Raw genomic sequence first — 26,528 nt, forward strand, 5'->3', positions numbered from 1 at the left:
ATTTTTGAAAGGTGCAGGGGACACACGCCCATGTGGCCAGGTTGTGTGTCTCACATGGTCAAGAGACACGCTCGTGCCTCAGGCAGTGTGGGCATTCAAAATAGGGACACACGGTCGTGTCCCAACCCATGTCCATACCTATGTAACTCTCTGACTTGGGTCACACGACCAAGTCATATGCCTGTGTGCTAGGCTGTGTTGAGCATACTGACTTGCGTAATTTAAAAGATACATGGGACATACGACCGTAATACCTAGTCGTGTATCACACACGACTAAGACACACACCCATGTCTTTGCCCGTGTGGAGAAAAATATGCCATTTTCGATCCACATTTCTCACCCCATTTATCATCAACCTAACACAACACTTTAGCACAATATCAATCCATAACAAGGCATCCAAATCAAGCCAAAAACAAGTTTTATACATAACATATCACCACATATATCCAAGTATTCATACTTACCAAATTGACCAAATACACATATATGCATATTTTACCAAATATATTATCTCATACCAATCATCAATATGCTTATAAATTATCCCTCATTCAACCACCTCGAGCACACATCAAACATGATAAGGCCACAAGTATATATACATCAAAATATACCAAATACAAGATATACAAATGGCTAATCTCAATAAAATATTTGTATGCCATCATTGGTCAAATTAACCTGTACATGCCATTACAACTAAAAATTAGTTTACTATATATGCCGAAAAGGCCGATGGATAGTGTGAAGTAGCTCCGACCAACTTCCAACCAAATCGAGCTTCTGAATTACTATGAAACATGGAAAATAAAATAGAGTAAGCATTTAAGCTTAGTAAGTTTGTATAACATGTAATTTAACTTACCATTTATTCACATTTAAGGTAAGCATTCATAACATATCCAAACCAATTTGTCCAAAAGCCTATACACATAATCCTCAACATGTTAGCCATGTGAATTTCATGTAATATTCTATAAACATGGGTGAACATAATCACCAAGCAAGTTCCATATATATGTATCATCCTTCTCATATTTCAATATATCATGAAATATCATTTTCATGTAATTCAAGTATATACCCGTAATTGTTCATTTCGAACTCATATTGTTTCATATCAGAACTTTACTCGTTGAACCATTTAAAATATCATTGGATACACGGGAAGTACATACAAAGTGTACAAAACTATAATCCATCAATTCATATTTAGGAATGCTCATATGAGCATGTAAATGAGAAGCTCCTTCGAGCCATATAACAGGAAGCTCATTTGATCTAAGTAATGGGAAGCTCTTGCGAGCCATTTATCGGGAAGCTCAAGAGAGCCAAATATCGAAAAACTCATGATAGCCAAATATCGGGATTCTCATAAGAGCTAAGTAATGGGAAGCTCGTGAGACCTGTGGTGTATCCGCAACACATGCAGGACAACAACCAATTGGAAACCCTTAATGACATGTCATTTGTATCCATTGAATTTCTAAGGTTCAAATGGGACTCGGTACTTGTCAGATATGTGATCAGTATTTTACATGGCAATTACACATTTAGTTACATGAACTTACCTCGACAAGTGTACGTAGATTTGTAAGCTACTAATCCGATACTTTTTCTTTTCCTCGATCCAATTCTGTACTAGGTCTATCAGGATCTATACGAATGAATTTAACTCAATTTAATACAATTCATATTCAATTAAATCCAATACACATCTTTGGCAAAATTACTATTTTTCCTCTATACTTTTAATTAATTACGATTTAGTCCCTAGGCTCGGAAAATAAAATTCATACAATTTAATCCTTATTTCAAGACTAACCGATTTTCATACATATCAATAGAAACCCATATTTTCATACATATCAATAGAAACCCATATCAATAGAAACTCTATTGGGGACATCAGAGAGTCAAGCCGTAAAATTGATTGTTTTCTGTCTTGTTGTCAAAAATTGAAAATCTGATTTGAAAAATTACGATCCTTTCATTGCATTTGTTTGTGTTATGATTACTGTGGGTTGAGTTTCCTAAAATATATTCGCATCATATTGCATAAGGACTATTTGGTCTTACCTTTTAAGTGGAAGTAATAAACTACTCATTCGTGAGGTTTTCACCTTCGTGCAGAATAGTGGATCACTTTTGGGATACATCTGTACCTATGTCCTCGTGAGATTTTCATCTCTGTGCAGCCATAGGGAAATGTATTCCCCTGAATCGAACTTGGTCCATATGAGCCTATAATGGGTGAGGATCGAAGAATCTGCTGGTTCAGGTACCTCAACTTTAGAACCAAACTGCATGTAAAACACCTTAGGAGCCCAACCTAAGTCGAACTATGCCAAACCCTAGTAGATACCCAAATAGGTGCTTTATTATTTCTTGTTTGTATTGATTTTTATTTTTATACATGATACTGACTTGTTGTGTTTTGTTTTGATTGCATGACATTTTGACTGCATGGTATTTCATCATAGAAAAAGGCATTGATTCATATTCGGTTACTAGATAGAAAGCTTATTATGGAAAAACGGTTTCTTGATAAGGTAGAGGATAATGCGGCTGTTTGAATCTGGTCTGAGACGACACAACAAGAAAAAGGTGATAGTTTGGTCGAGGGATATGTATCAGAGTTTTGGGACTTCACCCGTATTAGTGTAACCCAGAATAATTTGCAAGAATTGAAGGAAATTTGGGATCAATGGAGTGATGTTGTGAAGCAGTTGTTTTACTCTAACTATGAAGATCTACCCTATTTGCTCTATATGAAAGTCGATAAGCACTTGTTTCATGCCCTCGCCAAATTCTGGAACTCTGCTTATGGTTGCTTCACATTTGGGAAGGTTGATCTGCTGCCTACAGTAGAGGAATAAATAGCTTTAGTTCGTTGCTCGAAGGTTCAGATAGACAAAGTGTACTCGAGAGCTGTAAATGTCCCAACCTTTTTGAAGAAATTGATGAATATTACCGGGATGAGTGAACAATGGGTTGCTATGTAGATCAAGAAAAAGGGGGATAGCAAATGCATTCCTTGGAATAACTTGAAGGATCTAATTTTAGCACACCCAGATACGAAGAAGAAAGTTGATGTCTTTGCCTTGAGTATCTACGGCTTAGTTGTCTTTCCCAAAGCCTTGGGACACGTTGATGAAGCAGTCACTGATCTCTTTGATCGACTTGATAAGAAGGTTACACCAGTCCCGGCAATGTTGGCAGAAACCGTCAGATCGCTGAATGAATGCCGGGGAACGGGTGAGGGTAAATTTATCGGATGTGTGCAGCTTCTACTCGCATGGTTCCACAGTCACTTTTGGAAGGTTTATAAGGTTTCATATTGGGTCTTTTCTGAAAACTATTCTCCATTGAAAGAGATAGTAGCTACACCGAGGAGGGATGATATCTCGGAGGAGAAATGGATGTCAATTCTTTAGAAAATTCAAGAAGAGGACATTGAGTGGAGAGCTCATTGGTTGCTTCCGGATGAGATCCTTTATCGATACGGTGATTTTGATTGGGTTCCTCTGCTTGGAATTTGGGGAGCTGTTGGTTATGCTCCGTTGCTAGTGCTTAGGCAATATAGGTCAAGCCAGTTTATACCTGCAACTCATGGACTAGCTGAGTGTGAGTTCTCATACAAGGGCGATGGTTACAAAAGGAAGATTCGAGTGATGTCCATTGCACAGAACCAGACTCGCCGGATGAAGAGATTAGTTGTGGGTCCAATGACAACACCTAAGTATAATGAATGGTGGGTTAGGAGGATCAATGATAATACCCCCAAACCTAGTCAGAAATACAGTCTGTCGATAGAGGAACATCTGCGGGTTGTCCCTTCTGAGCTAGAAATTATAAGGCAGGATTTTGAAAGAAGAAATTCAGAGTTAGAAAAGAAGATAGAACAAATGGAAGAGGAAAAGATGAATTTGATACTAGACATTGATGTGCAGAAGCTAGAAATCTAAAAGTTAAGAAAAGGGAAAAATAAATTTGAAGAAGATTTGGACAGCTTGAAGACGGATTATAAGAAGCTGCGTCTGTCGATGAGAACTGCTGGGTTAGGAAAAACTTCAGAGCAATGGTGTCAAGAAATTCAAGAGGAAAAGGCTAAGGTTGATAGATAGGAAAGGAAATTCTAGGAAGCCCAAACGCGAAATGAGACCCTAGAGAAAAGTTTGTCAGAAAACCGAAGTGAAAAAAAAAGAATTAAGGGCCAGAGAGGCTGAACTAGAAAGATCTCTTCACTGAAATTATAATTCCGCAAGGAAACTGAGAGTGAGTTTACACAAAATTGAAGATATGAAAAGAAGAATAGAAGAATTAGAAATGACACTACAAAGATGTGAAAACAAGATTGAGTTCCTTAAAGCAAACGAAGAGCGTCAGAATGAACAGCTTCACTATTTTCAGAACCAAGTTAGAAATAGGGATTACATTATGGTAGAAGTCGTGGTTCATATTCAAGGTGTAGTTGATCCACTTGCAGACCTTGGCAGTACAGGCCGATACGCTGAGTGTGAAATATGAACTTAAATCAGATTAGGGGCAAGAACTTGCTTCATTACTTAGGAAGATTAAAGTTTTGAGCATTAGGGCAAACCCTTATTTGTAGTCCATTTTATGTAAAGAAATTTGTAGTACAATTTTCTAAAATGAATTGAATCAGAATCGACGTCATGTTGCATTCATTTCATGCATTACATAACAACATATGCATTAAAGACTATTAAAAGATCATAATTGATTGAAATCATTCATCAAACCAACTTAACATCACTATGGTACCCGAGTAAAAATAAAAGACATAACTTGAACAACTCCAAAGAGAGAGGTAAGACCAACTACAGTTGCAAGAGTGGTTAGCTAGGATCCAATAAGATATGATGAAAAATAAAGAGGTGGAGTTCTATAAAGAATTTTTTAAAAAAAAATGGGAATTGTTCACATAAATGTTATTTGTGAAAAAACAACTAAAGAGGGGACCTTGTTAGATATTCGCCCTTGTAAACTTGGGAGTGTTCTAAATAATAGGACTGCAGAAGGAATCCTTGTAGTATTTAGAGCTTTCTTAGAGTAATATTCAGAACACACTTGTTGCTTTTAGCCTAGAGGTAATAAGAACTCTTTTGTGAACTAAGCTTATGTCTGAACGTCGTTATTTTAATGAAGTACATCGTTGCGTTCATTTTGAGCAAATATTCTTTCATTCTTTTCGTAATTATTCTTTTTTTTGAGACTTTTATCCAAATCATTCTTTCATTTCATTCAAATTATACTGTACAGACAATTATTTTTAAATTCATATATTCTTTGTATATTCTTTTGTACCTACAATAGGTCCCTGGATATCAACGACATGAATGACGCTGTTACAGACTCAGAATTTTCTTTTGAGTGAGACATGTGTTTAGAGGGATTTCATGACTTTGAAAATGACAGATTAAAGCTTGTCTCCAAACTTGTTGAGGATGGTAGAGCAGGAAAGGAAACTTTACCTCATGAGGAGATAGTGGAGATTGTGACCTTAAGGGAATGTGCATGACCGAAAAAACAAAGCAGGACCTTGTTGAGTTACTTCAAGAATTCAAAGGTATTTTCGTATGGTCATACTAGGATATGCCCAGGTTAAATGCTGACATTGTAATCTGAACAACATCACGATGTCAGAAATTCACATTATGTTCAGGATTAACATCATGAACCATGTAGTGAAAATTCTTTACCGGGGCAATGCATTTCTCTTTGACTTATCATAGCTTTTCCCATTGAAATCGAGTTTCCATCTCTCTGAATTTTTGTTGAATTTTATCCTATTTGAAGAGGAAGATCCAAAGTTTTCTGTCATAGTTAAATTTCGCCCCAGAAGGCTCTGTGAGAGAAACCTGATACCAAAAAAGATCTTTCGCATATAAAATGAAAGTGGAAGATCTTGTGTGGAAGACTTTGTTTAGAAAAGCATTGATTCTGATCAAAAGGGATAACATGAATTCAGATCCGATCAAAAAAATATTTCAAAAAAATATCAAAATCAAAATCAAAAAAATATTTCAAAGAAAAAAAACATGAATGAAAAATGAAAATGATGAAAAAGAAAAGAAAAAGAGAAGAAAAAGAAAAGAAAAAGGAGAGACCAAGACAAAAACCCGCAAAGGGCACTTTGTGACCAATGGGGATTTAAGTTAAAAACCCGAAAATGACGACTCAAATTTTGAGCAAAGTGGGGAATAGATGTCATTGGGCCAGTATCATTGAAGGTTTCTAATGGGCAGTGCTTCATTTTTGAAGTCATTAAGTTCTTCACCAAATGGGTAGAGGCTGCTTCATATGCCAATGCCATCATATGCTGATATAGAATATAGAGAAGAATCATATCCGACAATGCACAATAGAAGAGGTCTGCAGTCAATTCAAGATCAGACATCATAAGTCGTCGCCATATTGCCCAAAAATGAATGGTGTGGTGGAAGTGGCTAACTAAAATTTCAAGAAGATTATGGGAAAAATGATCGAGACTTACAAAGATTAGCATGAGAAGCTACCATTTGTCCTCTTTTTCGATAGAACGTCTATCAGGACTTCTACCAGGGTAACACCTTTCTCTCTGATTTATGGGGTGAAGCAGTTTTACCTATTGAGGTCGAAATTCCTTCTCTCCGGGTATTGATTGAGTTGAAGTTGGATGAAGCAGAATGGGTCCAGTTTCGATACGATCAGTTGAACTTAATAGAGGGAAAAAGGTTAAAAGCTATTCAACATGGTCAGATGTATCAAAGGCGAATGATGAGGGCCTACAACAAAAAGGTTCGTCCAAGAGAATTCCACGAGGGGGACCTAGTGTTGAAAAAGATCCTTCCAATACAAAAGGATTTTAGAGGAAAATGGATGCCAAATTAGGAAGGTTCATATGTTGTAAAGAAGGCCTTTTCCGGGGAAACTTTAATCTTGAGTGAGATGGATGGTAAAAACTTGCCAAACCCTGTAAACTCAGATGCAGTTAAGAAGTACTTTACCTAAAATGGGAGAATGAATCAAGGTGAAAACCCGTAAAGGGCGCTTTGAGTCAAAAAAATAAAAATAAAAAAATAAAGAAAAAAGAAAAAGAAAAAGAAAATGGAGAGGTCAAGGTGAAAACCGGTAAAGGGCACCTTGAGACCAAAAGGGATTTGAGTTGAAAACCCGAAAAAGGCAGCTCAAATGTTGATCAAAATGGGGGATGAGGTGTTCAGAGTTACTCAAATGTTGATTAGAATGAGACATGTGGTGGTCTTGCTATACCTGAATCAGCAGGAAAGGGTATGCGACATCTTGAGGCATCGATAGAGTACTGTAGATCTCCTAAACACATGTCAAACTTAGAATGGTCTTTAGAAAGTTTGCACAGAGAAGTTCAAGTTTCTCATATCTGGGGATCCTAGTCTTCAAACTATTTATATTGAATTTGTTCTTGGAATACTTCATTCTTTTTCAAGATACATGTTCCTAATTAATTCTTCTTTTATTCTTACTATCATTGATAATTTATTCATTTCAAGCTATGCTCTCAAATCAATTCTATTTTATCAATTGTTATGTTCTTTTTGCAATCGTGCTGCATTAGAATAATAATTAATAGACTAATAAAACTTTTACAAGGGAAGTTTTGCATATTACTCTAGAAGTTTCTAAATAATACGTGAACATGAAATAGGACTATTGTTTAGAACGCACCAAGTTTAAAAGTTGGAAATCTGAGAAGGAAGAGTTTAAATTAAGACTATCTCTTTGGATTTTGTTGTCAAAAACATTGATTGAATAAAATGACAAGATGTCATGGTGGTGATCACTAAGCAATGAGAAGAGGTTTCCTCGGAGAAGAAACTTCTTCATTTGTGCATGAGCATTTGGTATGACACCTTGGGAATGGTGTAAAAGACTAAAGAGTTTCACATTCTGTATCCTTGAATTATGATAGGAGAGGATTGAGAAAAGGCCAGATTTTTCGACCCTTGGGTTATAGTGGGAGAAAAACGGTATAAATTTTGCGTCTCAGTAGATTGAACTTTGGAGTTTACAGTGAGGGGCAATCTAATTAAGTGTTTCTTTGGAGATGCCAGCCGAGCAAGAAGGCGTTGTAGCACGTCAGTGATAAAACCTTAATAAACTTCGAGTAATGACAACCTAAGCGTTAAAAAAGGATCATTCTCGAAAAATGACATTTTACATTCATTGAAATGTCATTCATACACGTCTAGTTAGGAGCATTTGATTCATTCTGATCATGACATCCTAATCACTAGGCATAATTAGGTTCATAAAATAAATTCTACAGGTCATGTTCCCCAGAGAGCAGGTCAATGAAATAACAAATCCTATATCCCTGGCATTGTAGTGGAACAGATTAAAGCTACAACAGTGAATCTTACTTCCCGGCGTGGCATTGAAATAGATTAAAGCTACAACAATGAATCTTACTTCCCTGGCGGTGCAGTGGAACAGATTAAAGCTACAACAGCGAATCTTACTTCCCCGGCGTTACGGTGAAACAGATTAAAGCTACAACAGTGAATCTTACTTCCCAGGCGTTGCAGTGAAACAGATTAAGGCTACAACAGCAAATCTTACTTCCTTGGCGGTGCAGTGGAACAGATTAAAGCTACAATAGCAAATCTTACTTCCCAGTGTTGCAATGAAACAAATTAAAGCTACAATAGCGAATCTTACTTCCCCGGCGTTGCAATAGAACAGATTGAAGCTACAATAGCGAATCTTACTTCTATGGCATTGCAGTGAAACAGATTAAAGCTACAACAGTGAATCTTACTTCCCCGGCGTGGCAGTGAAGCAGATTAAAGCTACAACAGTGAATCTTACTTCCCCGACATTGCAGTGAAGTAGGTTAAAGCTACAACAATGAATCTTACTTCCCCGGCGTTGCGGTGAGACAGATTAAAGCTACAACAGCAGATCTTACTTCCCCAGCGTTACAATGAAACAGATTAAAGCTACAACAACGAATCTTATTTCCCCTGTAATATCCTAAAAATTACTACTGTAATACCCCGAAAATTACTACAGTAAGAAAGTAGGTATCCTTAATATAGTAAAATAAGGAAATAAAGTGACAAAAAGGGAAATTTTGAGTTATGGCAACATTAGGAAGTATATTATGACATATTAATTCAAGAAAGGATTAAATCGTAAAAGTGAGAAAAGTTTTGTTGATTAAGAGTAAATACTCAAAGTTTGAGGGGGTAAAGTGTAAATATGAAAAATTTGAAGGACCAATGGTGCAAATATTTTAAGGGTGGAATAATCTAGAAACTAAGGAAAATGGATGAATTAGGACCAAATTGAAAAGGTGAAGAATTTTAAGGGACTAAATTGCAATTTTACCAAATTAAGTGATGACTCAAGGATGAAATTTTTAAAGATTATAAAGGGCAAAATAGTCAATTAGAAGAGAGAGAAATCTAGAAGGCAATGATGATGTTGGAGATATTTTAGATTAATTAATTAAATAAATATTAGTTTATTAATATTTTAATTTGATTTTTAGATAATATTTTATTATTTTATTATTTTATTATTATTTTTATTTAGTATATATATAAGAAAAGGAAGATGAAGAATTACCATCCCACCATTTTTCCCATGCATCAACGTGAGAAGAAGAGAGAAAGAAAGAAAGTTTTGCTTTCTTTACAAATTAGTCCTTCCATAAAAAATTCACCATTTTCACCTAGAAATCAGAAGAATTTCCATATCCATCAAGAGAGAAAGATAACCAGGTGACTATAGGGAGAAAATGAAGTTAGATTCAAGAAAGAGAAGCTGGATTAGAGAGAAAATGAAGTTAAAGGTTGAAACTAATAGAACAAGGTAAGAACATCAAGATTTTAATATATTTTTAAGTTTGATATTATTGAAAAAGCATAGAAATGATGTTATAGTAGAGTTTTCTTATATAAGGTCTTATGTTCTTGATATATTAGTGAAGGTAAATAAGTGAAAGTGATGAGAAATATTATAGAGAAAGGGAATAAGGGAGTTATAAACTTAGTAATCAACATCTTGCACTAAAACAGTTTTGGACAGCAGCAGTAGGTTAACTTTGAAAAATCATCATAAATTGTGGAGATCGAATTAGAGGATGAAAAAATATTAAATTAAATATTATTGAGTCTAGTTTCTCATAGAAGAAACGGTGTAAGTAATGGAATTGTAAATCATGAGATATAATAAATTTTGTGAGACAATGTCAGAATGAATTCGGGTTCCCCTGTTCTGACTTTGGAAAATCATAAAAAATTATAGAAAAATAATTAGGGGCTTAAATTTATATTTTTAAAACCTTAATGAGTCTATTTTCAATATAAACAAACAGTAACATCATCCTTATCCCGTATGAGAAGATAATTAATTTTTAGTGAAGAAGGGTCAAAACTGTCAGACAGCAGAAAAGGGATGACTTTAAAGAATAAAACGCACTTATTGGCTAAACCATAAATTCTGAATATTTTATGGTAAAAAGATATGTGAGTCTAGTTTCATATAAATTTAGTGGATATTAATTCAAAGTTCCGTAGCTCAAGATATAAATAATTTAGTGACCATGCCTCAAGTGGACAACTTTGAATGAACATATAAATAAATAGTGAAATTATAGATAATGTTACATATAAGCATGTTATATATATTAAGGATGTGGAAATGGAGAGGAGGAGAAAAAATATATGATTATTCAACTAGCATGAGTTTTCATTAAAAATGATTAATTTGCATGTTTTAGGTTTAGGGACTAAATTGAATAAAAGTAAAATTTTAAGGGTAAATTTGTAAAAATGTCAAAAAGTGACCAAATTGCATGAAATGAATTGTTTTATTATTTAAATTAATAAATTGAATAAAATATTAATTTATATCAAGATTGGGTGGAAATTCGAGAAAAATAGAAAATTACCAAAATGTCCCTAAATTTTGGTATTTCTGCAATTTAGCCTGGTAAGTTCGTATGAACTATATTCTGTATAATTTTAATTAAAGTGAATGTTATTTGGTGATGAATATTATATAAATATGTGTTTTATTATTGGAATTGAATTATTATTGGTAATATGTATAATTATTAGATGCACTGAAATGATTATCGGAAGCTCGATTGGGTTGGAAGCTTATCGGAGATATATCACACTATCCATTGGTTCTATCGGTAATTTTGGATGATTTGATTCTGGTTATAATGACATGTATAAGTTAAATTGGCCAACGTTAGCTCATTAATGTTTTGATTTTGATTGGTTATAAATATGAATGCTTGATGAAATGAAATGTTTGTAAATTAATTTGTAAACTCCGGTAATACTCTATAACCCTATTCTGGCGATGGATACGGGTTAGAGGTGTTACATTTATTGGTATCAGAGGATCATATTCTGTATTTGAAATTTTGAGAAATTGAACCCTAACTTACTAGGTTTCGATTTTTCATTTGACTCAAATAACCGAATATCCTTCTTAAACTTAAAAACATGAGTTTTAAAAGTCAAAAAGACAAACTTAGTTTTGAGGATTAGAAATGTTATACCCTAACTCATTGGGTGTGACATTTTTCTTCTTCGAAATAAAAAGGGTCTTAGTCCAATTTAATTTATTCAAGTTTTCTTTTAAAGAGGATCGTATTTTAAAATCTTTTTAAATTTTTGACACAAAGACGTTAAATAATCATTTCGGTACCAATTTTGGGCGTTACGAGGGTGTTAACCCTTCCTCGTGCGTAAATGACTCCCAGACCCGCTTTTCTCTGAAACTCGTAGACCAAAATCATTTTCTATGGTGATCCGATCACACCTCAATAAAAGATCGGTGGCAACTCCAATTTTTGTTTTTAAGTCGACAACTAAACTTTTGTTTTCAAAAAATAGTTTCGACATGGATCTTTTCTAATTCTAACGGTAAAGCTAACCGATAAGCAACAGATCCGATTTTCTCCGTAATTTCATACGGTATGATAAATCGTGGACTCAATTTTCCTTTACGATCGAATCGAAGAACGTTCTTCCAAGGTGAAACTTTCAAAAATACTTTGTCACCAACTTGAAACTCTGTTTCTTTACATTTAAGATCCGCATAAGATTTCTGACGATCTGAAGTTGCTTTTAAGTTATCTTGGATCACTTTCATTTTTCCTTCAGTCTCACGAATGAAATAAACTCCATGTATCTTTTTCTCACTAAAATCAGTCCAATACAATGGAGTTCGACATTTGCGACCGTACAGAGCCTCACACGGTGCCGTCTTTATACTCGACTGAAAACTATTATTATATGCAAATTTGATTAACGGAAAATATTTCTCCTAATTGCCTTCAAATTCTAAAAGTCAACAACGAAGCATATCTTCAAGAATCTTAATCACACGCTCAGACTGACCATCCATCTGAGGCTAAAATGTGGTACTAAAATGTAACCGCGCACCCAGAGCTTTTTGTAACTTTTCCAAAATCGCGATGTAAACCGCGGATCCCTATTTGAAATAATGTAGACTATCACTCCATGTAACCTGACAATCTTAGAAACATATAACTCAGCCAATCTGTCAAGTGAGAAATCTGTACGTACCAAAATAAAATGTGCAGACTTCGTCAAACGATCGATGATAACCTAAATGACATGTTTGTTTTTCGGAGATAGGGGCAACCCCGATACAAAATCCATAGTAACTCTATCCCATTTCCACTCCAGTATCGTCACAGGCTGTAACAATCCCAAAGGTACCTGATGTTCAGCTTTTACTTGCTGACATATCAAACATCTATATATGAAATCAGAAATATCACGTTTAATTCTCGGCCACAAGTACATCTATTTCAAATCGTTGTACATTTTATTACTTCTCGGATAAACAGACATGGTACCACTATGAGCTTCGTGTAAAATTGTCTGTACAAGCTTTGGATTCTTTGGTGCACAAACTCTACCTCTGAATAATAGATAATCATCAGGTCCTATCTGAAATTCTGAATCAGAAATCAACTCACATTGTATCTATTTAGCTTGCAACTCATCATCACATTTTTGAGCTTCATAGATTTGTTGTAAAAACATCGGTTTAGCTTTTAACTCAGCTAAAATCAAACCATCATCGGACAATGACATTCGGGTATTCCTTGTTCCCAAAGCAAACAAAGATTTTTTACTCAGAGCATCCGCAACTACATTTGCTTTTCCCAGATGATAATCATTAACCAACTGACAATCTTTTAACAGTTCTAGCCATCTATGCTGTCTCAGATTCAAATCTTTCTGTGACATCAGATACTTTAAACTTTTATGATCTGTAAATATATGACACTTTTCATCGAACAAATAGTGTCGCCAAATTTTTAGTGCAAAAATAATAGTTGCCAATTCTAAGTCATGTATAGGGTAATTCTTTTCATGTGGCTTTAACTGTCTGGAAGCATAAGCTATTACTTTACCTTCTTGCATCAAAACACAGCTTAAAAAATTCAATGATGCATTACTGAAAATCACAAATTTTTTACCCAATTCAGGCTGAACTAGAACTGGTGCTTCGGTCAACAGGACTTTCAACGAGTCAAAACTTTGCTGACATTTATCAGGCCATTCAAATGTCACATCTTCTGTAATAGCTGTGTCATCGATAAAGTTATCATCGAAAACCCTATTACAAATCTCCGATAATAACCAGCTAAACCTAGAAAACTTCAGACTTCAAATACATTTCTCGGTGGTTTCCAGTTAACAATTGCTAAAATTTTATTCGGATCAATTCTAATGCCTTCAGCCGATACTATATGTCCCAGAAAACTAACTTCTCGAAGCTAAAATTCACATTTGCTAAATTTAACATATAGTTGTTTATCTCACAAAGTTTGCAAAACAATTCTCAAATGCTCAGCATGTTCAGTCTCATCTCGGGAATATACCAAAATATCATTAATAAATACCACAACAAATCTATCCAGGTATGGTCTAAAAATTCTATTCATCAAATCCATAAACACTGTAGGTGCATTAGTTAAACCAAACGGCATCACAAGGAATTCATAATGTTCGTACCTCGTTTTGAATGCTATTTTCGACACATCTGAGTTTTTCACACGTAACTGATAATAACCAGAACGAAGATCGATCTTTGAAAATACTGGGGCACCTTTCAGCTAATTAAATAAATCATCTATATAGGGCAATGGATATTTATTCTTGATTGTAACTTTGTTAAGCTATCGATAATCAATGCATAATCTCAATGATCCGTCTTTTTTCTTAACAAATAGAACTGGTGCACCCCAAGGTGAAAAACTAGGTCGAGCAAAACCCCTATCAGTCAAATCTTGCAACTGTGCTTTCAATTCTTTTAACTCTGTAGGAGCCATTCTTTATGGTGCTATCAATATCGGTGTTATTCTCGGTACAAGATTTATGGCAAATTTGACTTCTCTGACCTGCAGTAATCGAGGTAACTCCTTGGGAAACACATCAGGATATTCACAAACCACTGGCACTGAATTAATCTTCGACTCTAGACACTTTAGTATCCAACATATAAGCAAGATAAGCATTACAACCTTTTCTCACATATTTCTGTGCTAATCTAGCTGATATTACATTAGACAGCTCATTCAATTTATATGATTCAATATGAAGCATTTCACCATTCTAACATTTCAATACAATATGCTTTTGTTTACAATTTACCACGACATCATGCAAAGTTAACCAATCCATACCCAATATCACATCAAATTCATTGAATGGTAATATCATTAAATCAGTCAGGAAACAATAACCCCGTATCATTAACGGACAATTCTTGTAAATTTTATCAACCATCACATACTGGACTCGACAGGGAAATTTTTACTAGACACTAAATTCATGCAAATATATGAATGAGTTGAACCAGAATCAATTAAAGCAATTACATTAGTATCAATAAGAGAGAAAGTACCAGTAATAACATCTGGCGCAAAAGCATCTTTATGTGCACAAATAGAATAAGTTCTGGCTGGTGCTTGTGCTTCGGATCTTATAGTGTAGTCTTTTGTCACATCTCAGCTCCCACTCACATTTTCGGGATTACGAGATGGTCTACCTCTCGTAGCTGTACTGCTCAGCCTTGAAGTTTGAATATTATCTTTTTCAGGTTTCTCTGGGCAATCTCTGAGATAGTGGTCAAAAGAACCACATAAAAAACAAGCTCCACTCTTCATTTTACACTCACCAAAATGTAGCTTATTACAGTGCTTGCACTTGGATTTGGTGTTTCTAACACTACCTGCACTCACTACTGATGTAGCCTGAGATCTAGGATTGGAGCGTCTGACACCTCTATCTCTACCAGAGTATCCCCCAGAAATAGTAGAACGGTCATGATATTTCTTTGATTTCTTTGATGTTGACTGGTATGACATTCCTGTCAATCTTTTACTTGAAATTCTAGCTTCAATCTTAGCTTGTCTTTTCTATTTGCTCAGTTCTTCAGCTTTATATGCCCAATCAACAAGTACAACAAATTCTTTCAACTCAAGAATCCTAACTAATAATTTTATGTCTTCTTTTAAACCATCTTTAAACTGCTTCCACATTGCAGTTTTAGTCTGAATACATTCTCGAGCATATTTACTCAATCGGACAAATTCCTGTTCATATTCGGACATTGCCATATGACCCTGTTTAAGCTCTAAGAATTCTTTATGTTTCTGATCAAGAACCTCTAACTGATGTATTTCTTTCGGAACTCAGTTTGAAAGAATTCCCAAGTAACCTTTTCTTTCGACACAACAAAAATTAATGTATTCCACCACTGATAAGTTGAATCTTTTAATAAAGGTAATGCACATTTAAGACATTCAGCCGGGGAACAAGATAATTTATCAAGAACTCTGATAGTATTTTTTAGCCAAAAATCAGCTCTTTCAAGATTATCCTCAGCTGTAGCTCGAAATTCTTCAGCACCGTATTTACGGATTTTATCAACAGGAGGTTTACCAGCTTTGATAAGTTCTGTACTTTGAGGAATATCGGGAACCGATTAAGGAACAGAAGGGGGTGAAGGTTGTTGTGCAGTTAGATTTGTTCGTACAAATTCAGTAAACCATTCATTCATCATTTTGAATAAAGCTTCTTTTGCCTCTCCTTTCGGCCCTCGGATACGAGCCTTCTACTACTCGAGGCTGCTCTTTGCATTGAGGCTTGGGCATTACTTTCAGCTTCTTCGGAATCAGCTAGGTTGGATGACATTGCTATATAAAAACATGTTTTAAAATGGTCAAGAGATATCACACCATCACAGGTTATATAATGACATGTATAGTTAGACTCATATATGCTATGTTAGTCCGAGAATCGACTAAACCGTAACTCTAATACCAATAAATGTAACACCCCTAACCCGTATCTGTCGCTGAAACAAGGTTACAGAGCATTACCAAAATTTATAGAAACAAATAAATAGATATTACATATCATATAGGACTCATATAAGAAACCAATCGAAATCAAGCATAATGTCCCTTATATGAGCCCTCAAGGCCCAAAATACACATTAGAAACAAGTTCGGACTAATTCGGGTACTCAAAATTTTTTCTAAAAAACATAAAATTTTTGGAAGGTGCAAGGGACACACGCCTGTGTGGCTGGGCCGTGTGTCTCACACGGTCAAGAGACACGCTCGTGTCTCAAGCCGTGTGGGCATTCAAAATAGGGACACACGTCCGTGTCCCAGACCGTGTCCATACCCATGTAACTCTCTGACTTGGGTCACACGAGTAAGTCATACGCCAGTGTGCTAAGCCGTGTTGAGCATACTGACTTGTGCAATTTAAAAGATACAGGGGACACACGACTGTGTCACCTAACCGTGTGTGACACACGGCTGAGACACACGCCCATGTCTTTGCCCGTGTAGAGAAAGATAGGTCATTTCCAAGCTACATTTCTCAACCCATTTATCATCAACCTAACACAACACTTTAGCACAATATCAAGCCATAACAAGGCAATTAAATCAAGCTAAAAACAAGTTTTATACATAACATATCACCACATATATCCAAGTATTCAAACATACCAAATTGACCATATACTATCTCATACTAATCATCAATATGCTTATAAATTATCCCTCATTCAACCACCTCAAGCACACAACAAACATGATAAGACCACAAGTATATATACATCAAAATATACCAAATATAAGCTATACAAATGGCTAATCTCAATAAAAGATTTGTATACCATCATTGGTCAAATTAACCTATACATGTCATTACAACAAAAAATTAGTTTATTATATATACAAAAAAGGCTGATGGATAGTGTGAAGTACCTCCGACCAACTTCCAACCAAATCAAGCTTCTGAATTACTATAAAACATGGAAAATAAAACAGAGTAAGCATTTAAGCTTAGTAAGTTTGTATAACATGGAATTTAACTTACCATTTATTCACATTTAAAGTAAGCATTCATAACATATTCAAACCAATTTGGCCAAAAGCCGAATATCCTCAACATGTTACCCATGTGAATTTCATGTAATATTCCATAAACATGGGTAAACATAATCACCAAGCAAGTTCCATATATATGTATCATCCCTCTCATATTTCAATATATCATGTAATATCATTTTCAAGTAATTCAAGTAAATATCGGTAATTGTTCATTTCTAACTCATATTGTTTCATATCAAAACTTTGCCCGTTGAACCATTTAAAATATTGTTGGATACACAGGAAGTACACACAAAGTGTACAAAACTGTAATCTTTCAATTCATATTCCGGAATGCTCATACGAGCATGTAAACAGGAAGCTCTTTCGAGCCATATAACGGGAAGCTCATGTGAGCGAAGTAACGGGAAGCTCTTGCGAGCCATTTATCTGGAAGCTCAATAGAGCCAAATATCGAGAAACGCATGAGAGCCAAATATCAGGATGTTCATAAGATCTAAATAATGGGAAGCTCGTAAGAGCTGTGGTGTATCTGCAACACATGCAGGACAACAACTGATTGGGAACCCTTAATGACATATCATTTGTATCCATCGAATTTCTAAGGTTCAAAAGGGACTCAGTACTTGTCAGATATGTGATCAGCATTTTCATGGAAATTACACATTTCACACATAAAAATATTCAATTCAAAACATACAAATATGCGATTTAGTTACATGAACTTACCTCGATAAGAATATGTAGATTTGTAAGCTACTAATCCGATACTTTTTCTTTTCCTCGATCCAATTCCGTACTAGGTCTATTTGGATCTATACGAATGAATTTAACTCAATTTAATACAATTCATATTCAATTCAATCCAATACACATCTTTGGCAAAATTACTATTTTCCTCTATACTTTTAAGTAATTACGGTTTAGTCCCTAGGCTCAGAAAATGAAATTCATACAATTTAATCCTTATTTCAAGCCTAACCAATTTTCATAAATATCAATAGCAATCCATATTTTTCACAAAATTAGGAATTTTTCCACAACTTATTCATCTGTTCAATTTAGTCCCTAAATCATAATTTCATCAAAATTCTCTTTACAAAAGTTGTGTATCTAACAACAACCTTTCATTTTCTACCATAAAACTTCAAAATTCAACTATACTCAAGCATGAAAAAACCCTAATACTTTAGCAACTTTGTAAATTAATCTCCGAGATAGCTAGATTAAGCTATTACGATCTCGGAAACATAAAAAACATTAAAAACAAGACAAGAATACTCACCTAATTAAGCAAAATAAGCTTGCTTGAACTTAAGTTTCCATGGCTAGGGTTTCCATATTTTATTTTAGGAAAGATGATGAAAATGATGAAAATTTGTTTTATTTTATTTATTTATCATCATTTTATCATTTACTTTCTAAAATCAACCTTAATAATTTACTAAATTCCAATGATGAATATTCATCCTTATCTACGAACTCCTCTAAATGGTTTATTTTCCATATAAGGACCTCTAATTTTAAATTTCATAGCTATTTGATATCTTTAGCTACTAGAATTCAACTTTTGCACTTTAAGCAATTTGGTCCTTTTTATCAAGCTAGGCATGTAAACGGTAAAATTTCTTAACAAAACTTTCATAAGATATTTCTATCATACTATAGACCATAAAATAATATTAAAATAAATTTTCTTCTTGCCTCAAATTTATGGTCTCGAAACCACTGTTTCGATTTCACTAAAAACGGGCTGTTACAACTTATAATAACACAAAAATTTTGCTAAGGCCAGACTTTTAGAATATAATCCTACATTACGCCACTATATAAAGATTTCCACTGTATGCATAATATCCTAGATCGGCACTTCCATGTAGTACTCTTGGCGAACTCATTCATACAACATATTCTGAAACATAAACATAACACTTATAAGTTACACGAACTTAGTGAGTTTGAAATACAATTTACCTTTAAATCTTTCATGTTGAATTCTTCCTCTTGATTATTTAGATTTCCAAATCTATCTTTAGTTGATACCTTTAAATCATCAAACACATATATATATACATATATATACCTATATGCCACTTACCATACATAATAAATCATCATTAACTTAATTCATTAGCTGACTTCAAATCTTACAAGACAATACTACCTATTCTTCTCTATTCAGAAAACTTGTATCGTTTATCCTAGAACAATTGTTCACAAACACTGTTCACTGGCGGATGCTTACACTTTTGGCAGATACCTATGCTGAGTTGAATACCATCAGTGTACCAGTCAAACTGTTTTCTATTTCAATACCCAACACAACTCATATGGACAATGAACTAACAGATTATTTAGAATTATTCCTCACAACTCTTGTTACAAAGCACAACAATACCCAAATTGATAGATGACACAAATAAAAAATAACTCCATAGTCGAAACATGATGCTATTCAGATGTGGCGGATACCAACAACTCAGATTTTCCAACCCTACATATCATAGATGAAATCAAACCGATGAACACTTGTATATCTCTTATTACCGAGGATATATCTATATTTTAAACTAACATATGATCATGGTGGATAACCTCTTTGAACACACAGATTCATTCAATTACATAAAAAAAATATTCAAACCATAAAAACACCAAACATATCATATCCTTATTAGAGTCTAATCGATTAGAGAATTTCTCAAAATTTATCCAGAACTTATCACAAGGGTGATACATAATTCACCACATAATCTTAGCAGATTACGCCACAAAGGCAAACATAATGCACCACAAAGGCCAAACAGAGTATGCCATATAGGCTTAGCAAATTATGCCACAAAGGCCAAACAGAATACGCCATATAGGCTTAGCAAAATATGCCATAAAGCCCAAACAAAATGCCACCCAGGCATTCCATGAACTGCCATGTTTGCGATATAGATTTGCCTAAACTAACCTCGTATGAGGTTTTCCCATAATCGCACTGGGACACGCAGAAAAACCTAGTAGATAAAAGTGGCTCAAATGTGATATGGCCATGGACTTTCTTCAGAATTGTCATACCAAAATTTATCCATATAGATCCAGTTAGACCTCGTACGGAGTTAGATCGGGGAAAAGAGAAAGTCTCAGATTAATCACCTCTGTATCTACGTATACTTATCGAGGTAAGTTCGTGTGATTAAATTGTGTTTATATATTTTATATTGAATTATTTATGAATTGTGAATTGCTATAAATTTACATGGTTGCATATCCAATGAAGTTCGACGAATCCCGAGTCCCATTTGAACCTTAGAAATCTGTAGGATACAAATGACATGTCATTAGGGTTACATGATTCAGTTGAGGTCCTGAATATGTTGCGGATACTCCACAGTTGGTAAGAGCATACCGATTTATAGCTTGTGAGAGTATATCAATTTATAGCTCGTGAGAGCATACCGATTCATAGCTTGTATGAGCATACATGTACGTGAATTGACGGATTACAATTATATGAGCTAGCACACTATGTGTGAGCTATCTCGGGTATCCAACGGTATTCTAAATGGTTCAATGGGCAATGTTTTGTTACGAATGATAAGAGTTCGATACAAATTATTATAGGTATACATGTGAAATACATGAAAATGTGGTTATACGATATATGAAAAAATGAAATGGATGATACATGTATATAAAAATTGATCAATGGTTATATTCATCTATGGTTATTAGCTTATATATGTATTTACATGGCTAACATGGTTGATGTATATGCGCTTAGGCATTTGGGCAAATTGTGTTGGAATATGCTTGTTTACTTACCTATTATATGACTAAATGGTAAGTTATATTCTATGTTACATGAACTTACTAAGCTTAAATGCTTATTCTGTGTTATTTTCTATGTTTTATAGTGAATCAGATAATCGTTCAGGTTAGAAGCTTGTCAGAGCTATATCACACTATCCACTGGCTCTTTTGGTACATTCGATTGTTAAATTTTGGTTATAATGACATGTATAGGTATTGTGGCTAATGTTGGCCTATATGTTTTGTTGTGAAAATGGCCAAGTGATTTGGCTTGTGTTTTGACATATTTTGGTATGTATATAAGTAGCCTTAAAATGGTTGATGAGTAACTTAATATGGTTGGATGATGGAAGATGAAATGATAGATGAATATGCATTATATATATGGCTTGTGACTTGTTGAGAATTGATACTTTGTTTGGATGGCTTATATGGTTATTGATGTTATTTGTTGAGTGGTGTATTTGGTACCATTTGGTATGCTTTGGTAAGGTAATTAAATAACATGTATTGATGCTAATGTGCCTATAAGTTAGTTGAGTATTTTGGACAAATAGAGTGCATGATTGAACATATTTACATGTTGTCATTTGAGGTGCCTAAGGGCATATTGGTTGTATGAAACTATACCATATGTATATATCTTGTTTATGCTTGATTTGGATGTCTTATATTGGCTTGGTTATATATGCAAAGTTGGTTATACGTACATAACAAATTGGGTGAGAAAAATGACTTGTAAAATGGCCTATTTTCGTCTACACGGGTAGAGGCACGGGCATTTTTCTCAGTCGTGTATGACACACAGCTAGGTGACACGGCCGTGTGTCCCTTGTAGCTTTCAAAGGGTTACAAGTTAGGCTGTTAAATGGCCTAGCATACGGCCTGGCACACGGGCATGTGGGGTTACTTCGAATGGTACATGGCTTGGCACACGAGCGTGTGACTTGGCCATGTGACCCAAGTTAGAGAGTTACATGGGCACGGACACGGGCTGGGACATGGCCTTGTGTCCCTATTTCGAATGTCCATATGGTCCGAGACATGGGTGTGTCACGGCCTAGCCACATGGCTGTGTGACCCTTGCAGTGTTAAAAATTTTTGCTATTTTCTGAAAAATTCTCTAAGTTTCTGATTTAATCTCGACTTGTTTCTAGAACGTATTGAGGGCGTCCAAGGTTAGTATAAGGGAAAATATGTATGATTTGACTTGTTTTTAACATGCTTATTTATATGTTATGAAATGTTTGAATTTTTCTGTCCGTTTGTATTGTAAACTCCAGTAATGCTCTGTAACCCTATTCTGGTGACGGATACAGGTTAAGGGTGCTACAGTAACAAACTAAGGTTGTGTTTAACCAAAACCTTTTAAATCTTAAAGAGCACACGACCGTGTCACTTGCCCATGTGTGGCAAACGACCGTGTGTGGCACATGACCGTGTGAGCAAATATGAACCTTAACAATCAAGCTACTTAAATCAATCTTTTAGTTAAACTATGTATATGCAATCACCAATTCATAAACCTATTTCAAATACACAAAATCATACCAAAGACATAATCAGATCCTAATTCTAACCAATATACCTCAAGGCACCTCAATCACACATCATAAACCAAATCTAAAATGCATTACCATTAAATCCAAATTAGAAATGACCATACACATGCTTTTTACGCAATCAAAATACCAAAATTTCATTCATCCATTTGACCACAACTTACAAGATTGGTACCAAACATTTACACTTAATCAAATAATAACACAACCAATTCAATTATCAAATATTAAACCTTAAACAAACATACCATACATTCAAGGTTACCATTTCAAGCCATAATCAATTTAACAACTTGCCAAAACAAACTTATACATATGCTTATATACATACCATCATCTTTCATTTAAACTCATTACTAATTAACCTATCATATAACAACAACAAAGTTAAACATCAACCATTCCTTAAAACAATCAAAACTACTTTCAACATTCATTAACCATCAAAATATTCAAAGTGACAACCCTAGATACATGCCAATTACATAACCAAAATAGAATACAAACTTTAGTGAGTCTGGGGCCTTCGATTGGATGCTAAAGTGAGTCTCAAAATGTAGCTACGAACTTAATCTGCACACAAAGAGTAAAACTTCACGATAAGTATGCAATGCCATGTATCTCTATATAATAAAATGTTATAGAATAGTCCATTCAATTATAAGCCTTTATAATAGAAATGTTTCCTACAATTAGGTTTCAATAATCACAAACATCATCTTGCATTCTACTTCCAAACTGTTAGTCTAATAATAATTAATTAAATAATGAAAAATGTATCAAAATCACTAAAAACTTTAAAATTATAAAACTGGTTTAACCGTTAATTTTTTTTTGTCTTGATTTCTTATTTTTATTGGTTCTGAATAGTTTGTTATACAACCGCTATATTTAATTAGATATATTAAATAATTTTTTATCTAGCGAATTTGACTGACTGATCTGATCTTATTCGGATAATCATGGATAAAAACCTTTGACATTTATATTGTTACTAAAATAACTAATAATCAGGGACAGCGTCAAGGAGACAGACAAGAACCCAACTCCCCTTAAAATAGTAAATTATCATTTTAATCCCTTAAATTTTTTAAATTATAAATTAGTTTAATGGTAAAAGATATACTTTGGACTTTAAGATGAAAACAAATCAGTTTAATCCCTCTAAAATTTTAAAATGTTAAATATATACAAAAGTAAAATTATATTTTAATTCTATTAAAATTTTATAATCTATTTTTACTCAAATATAAACTTCTGAATTCATCCCTCCTAATCATGAGCAATTATATAAACTTGGATTGCCAAAAAAAAAATTCCAACAATAAATCTTTATTTTCAAAAGTAATTAAAGGCATATTTGTTTGCCAACGTATGTCTGCTAGGACAGACATTGCAGAAGGCAAATTACATTTCTCTAATTAAATGATAAACCAGAAAAAAGAAGAAGAAGAAGTAATAAACAAAATAAAGAGAGCTTTAGAATTTTCTCAGCCAAATCCAATCTTATTTATGACAACAATTTTGTTCTTAATTTATTGCTATATATTTTTATGTTTTAGTGGCTGAGATTATGACTACAATAAATTTAATAATGCACTCCAAAAAAGAAAAAAGAAAAAAAAACCAAGGGATTAGTTAATTAATTATTCTTCCCCTCTTCACCGCCTTCTTCCAAGTAGGCTTTCTTTCTCCCATCATTTCTTGCACACAAACAAATCACAAGGAAACTCGTGGCATAAATCCCATGGACCTTCCAGTTAGTCTTGGGCGGTTGTCGCAAAACCACCCTATGGAACACCGCCACGTAATAATGCAGCCCGACGGTGAAGCCGACGAAGGTCTGGCCCAACCCCAACATCCTGGAACCCAGCCCGGACTCGGTGGAGAAAACAAGCACAAGATACATCAAAAGAAGCAACAAGTAAACCACGTATCCAAGTGTCTGAACCACCTGTAACCACACGTAGGTAGAGGGAGAAGTAGCGTAGAAAAACTTGAGCGGCTCGAGCCCAGTAACGAGGGAAGTGAGGCAAAGGATGGAGAAGTAAATGGAGAGGTAAACTTGGATAGAAATGAGGATTTTTTGGAGTGAAAAGTAGGCTTTGACACGGTTGAAAATGAGTGAAACTAAGAGCAATGGGATTAAAAGGACAGCGCAAGAGTATATAGTGGCAATGGTAGGGGCATATTTGTTGCCGACATATGGTTTGAATTGTTTGGTGATTTGTTTGTTGTATTTGGTGATGTAAGCTTTGGATGTTGTTGTGATTTTTTCAAGGTCTGGGAGAAGGGTTCCCTGGATCTTGGTTGGCAGATCTTTGAACTCGGCTACTAAATCAGGATCATATTCTTGGTGAATCGAGCTTGGTTGTTTTGGTTTCTGGCTTGTGGGGTTTTTTACATTGCTTAAGTTGTTTTTGGGCTTCGATGGTTCATGGGCGTCAGTCATTTTTTTGCCTTGTAGAGTTTTAGTGGTAACATTGTTCTTGGGTCGAATTAGTTTAGACTTGGAAAGGGTACTAGAGAGTGTTGTTGCCTTTGTTGACTTGATTGGCTTGGAAAGCTTGGTTTGGTTCTTGGTGGACAACTTTGAAGTGATAAGTTTGGTTTGGTTCTTGGTGGATAGGGTGGATGATTTGATGAGCTTGGTTTGGTTGTTCTTAGTGGACAAACTTGGGGTTTTCTTCACCGACAAGTGCTGATCGTCTTGTTCTTTGAGCTCTAGCAATCTTCTTCTAGCACCAACCCCATTGGTTTGAAGCTCATGGTTCTCAATGGAGGCGCAAAGGAGCATAGAAATCAACATAAATAGAGCAAGACAAAACACATGTATCTTACCTAGACTGAAGTATATTGGTAGAGCCATTGGTGGAACTCTCAAGGATAATGCCCTGAGGATCTAATATTCGTGATCCAATGACCTTTTTTTTGGGCAATAGGGGATCCAATGTCTTAAGATTCTTATTGGATCTAAAGTTCAAGTAATAAAAAAGAGGTGGAGAAGAGATGGAAGAGAGGATTGGAAGCAAGTAAAAGAACAGTGTTATATAAATCATTTAAATGAAAGGCTGATGAATTTAATGGAAAAGTGGTGAAGAAGATGAGGCAAGTCACGTGGGGGATTTGGTTCATTTCGTGGGGATACTTTTCAATATATGATTTTGTTTATATATTTGAATGATGGTAATTAATAGATTTTCTTTTGGTTGGTAAATAATACAATGAATGTATAATACATCCTCAAATTATGATATTTATTTTAATTTATTCTTTAAACTTTAAAATGTTTTAATTACATATCAAAATTATTGATATTATATCAATCATATATTTTTATTTTTAAAACCATTAATTTAATTATTAAATGATATGTTTAATCTCAAATAGCTAATTTTAAAATGAAAAATTAAAGAACAATAGAAAGAAATCGATTTATTAGTGGGAAACATTAAGGCTTCACTTGGTAGAGTAGAAAGAATATCGAAAAAATGATTTTTTTTCCACAGGTGTTCTTAGTAGGAAAGAGGGAAAAGTTGAAAGAAAAAACAATTTTATCTCGATCCATTGTTTGGTAAAGTTGAAAATAAAAGCAAAGAAAATAAAACATTAACAAAATGAATAATTTTGAACTAATGTACATATCTCTCTCATTTTCTCTCTTCTCATTATACCTGTAGCGGATAGACCCGTTT

The 26,528-nt window shown here is 34.4% G+C and overlaps 2 protein-coding genes across 2 annotated transcripts; one reads left to right on the forward strand and one right to left on the reverse strand.

Moving 5' to 3' along the window:
- Positions 1 to 2,568: 2,568 nt before the first annotated feature.
- LOC107911197 (uncharacterized) lies at positions 2,569 to 3,974 on the forward strand. The gene is made up of 4 exons (XM_016839078.1): positions 2,569 to 2,613; positions 2,700 to 2,855; positions 3,012 to 3,329; positions 3,444 to 3,974. Exons 1-4 carry the CDS (start codon positions 2,569 to 2,571, stop codon positions 3,972 to 3,974), a joined length of 1,050 nt encoding a protein of 349 aa, XP_016694567.1.
- Positions 3,975 to 24,146: 20,172 nt separating this feature from the next.
- Positions 24,147 to 25,967, reverse strand: LOC107913669 (uncharacterized). The gene has a single exon (XM_016842323.2). It carries the CDS (start codon positions 25,700 to 25,702, stop codon positions 24,476 to 24,478), a length of 1,227 nt encoding a protein of 408 aa, XP_016697812.1. The 5' UTR covers positions 25,703 to 25,967; the 3' UTR covers positions 24,147 to 24,475.
- Positions 25,968 to 26,528: the final 561 nt, after the last annotated feature.

This window comes from Gossypium hirsutum, chromosome D11 (assembly GCF_007990345.1).
Source record: "Gossypium hirsutum isolate 1008001.06 chromosome D11, Gossypium_hirsutum_v2.1, whole genome shotgun sequence".
Lineage (NCBI taxonomy): Eukaryota > Viridiplantae > Streptophyta > Magnoliopsida > Malvales > Malvaceae > Gossypium > Gossypium hirsutum.

Coding starts and splice junctions, on each gene's coding strand:
- LOC107911197 (XM_016839078.1), top strand. CDS start 2,569: ATGCGGCTGTTTGAATCTGGTCTGAGACGACACAACAAGAAAAAG. Junction 2,614..2,699: donor GACGACACAACAAGAAAAAG/GTGATAGTTTGG, acceptor CAAGAATTGAAG/GAAATTTGGGATCAATGGAG. Junction 2,856..3,011: donor GTTGCTTCACATTTGGGAAG/GTTGATCTGCTG, acceptor GTTGCTATGTAG/ATCAAGAAAAAGGGGGATAG.
- LOC107913669 (XM_016842323.2), bottom strand. CDS start 25,702: ATGGCTCTACCAATATACTTCAGTCTAGGTAAGATACATGTGTTTTGT.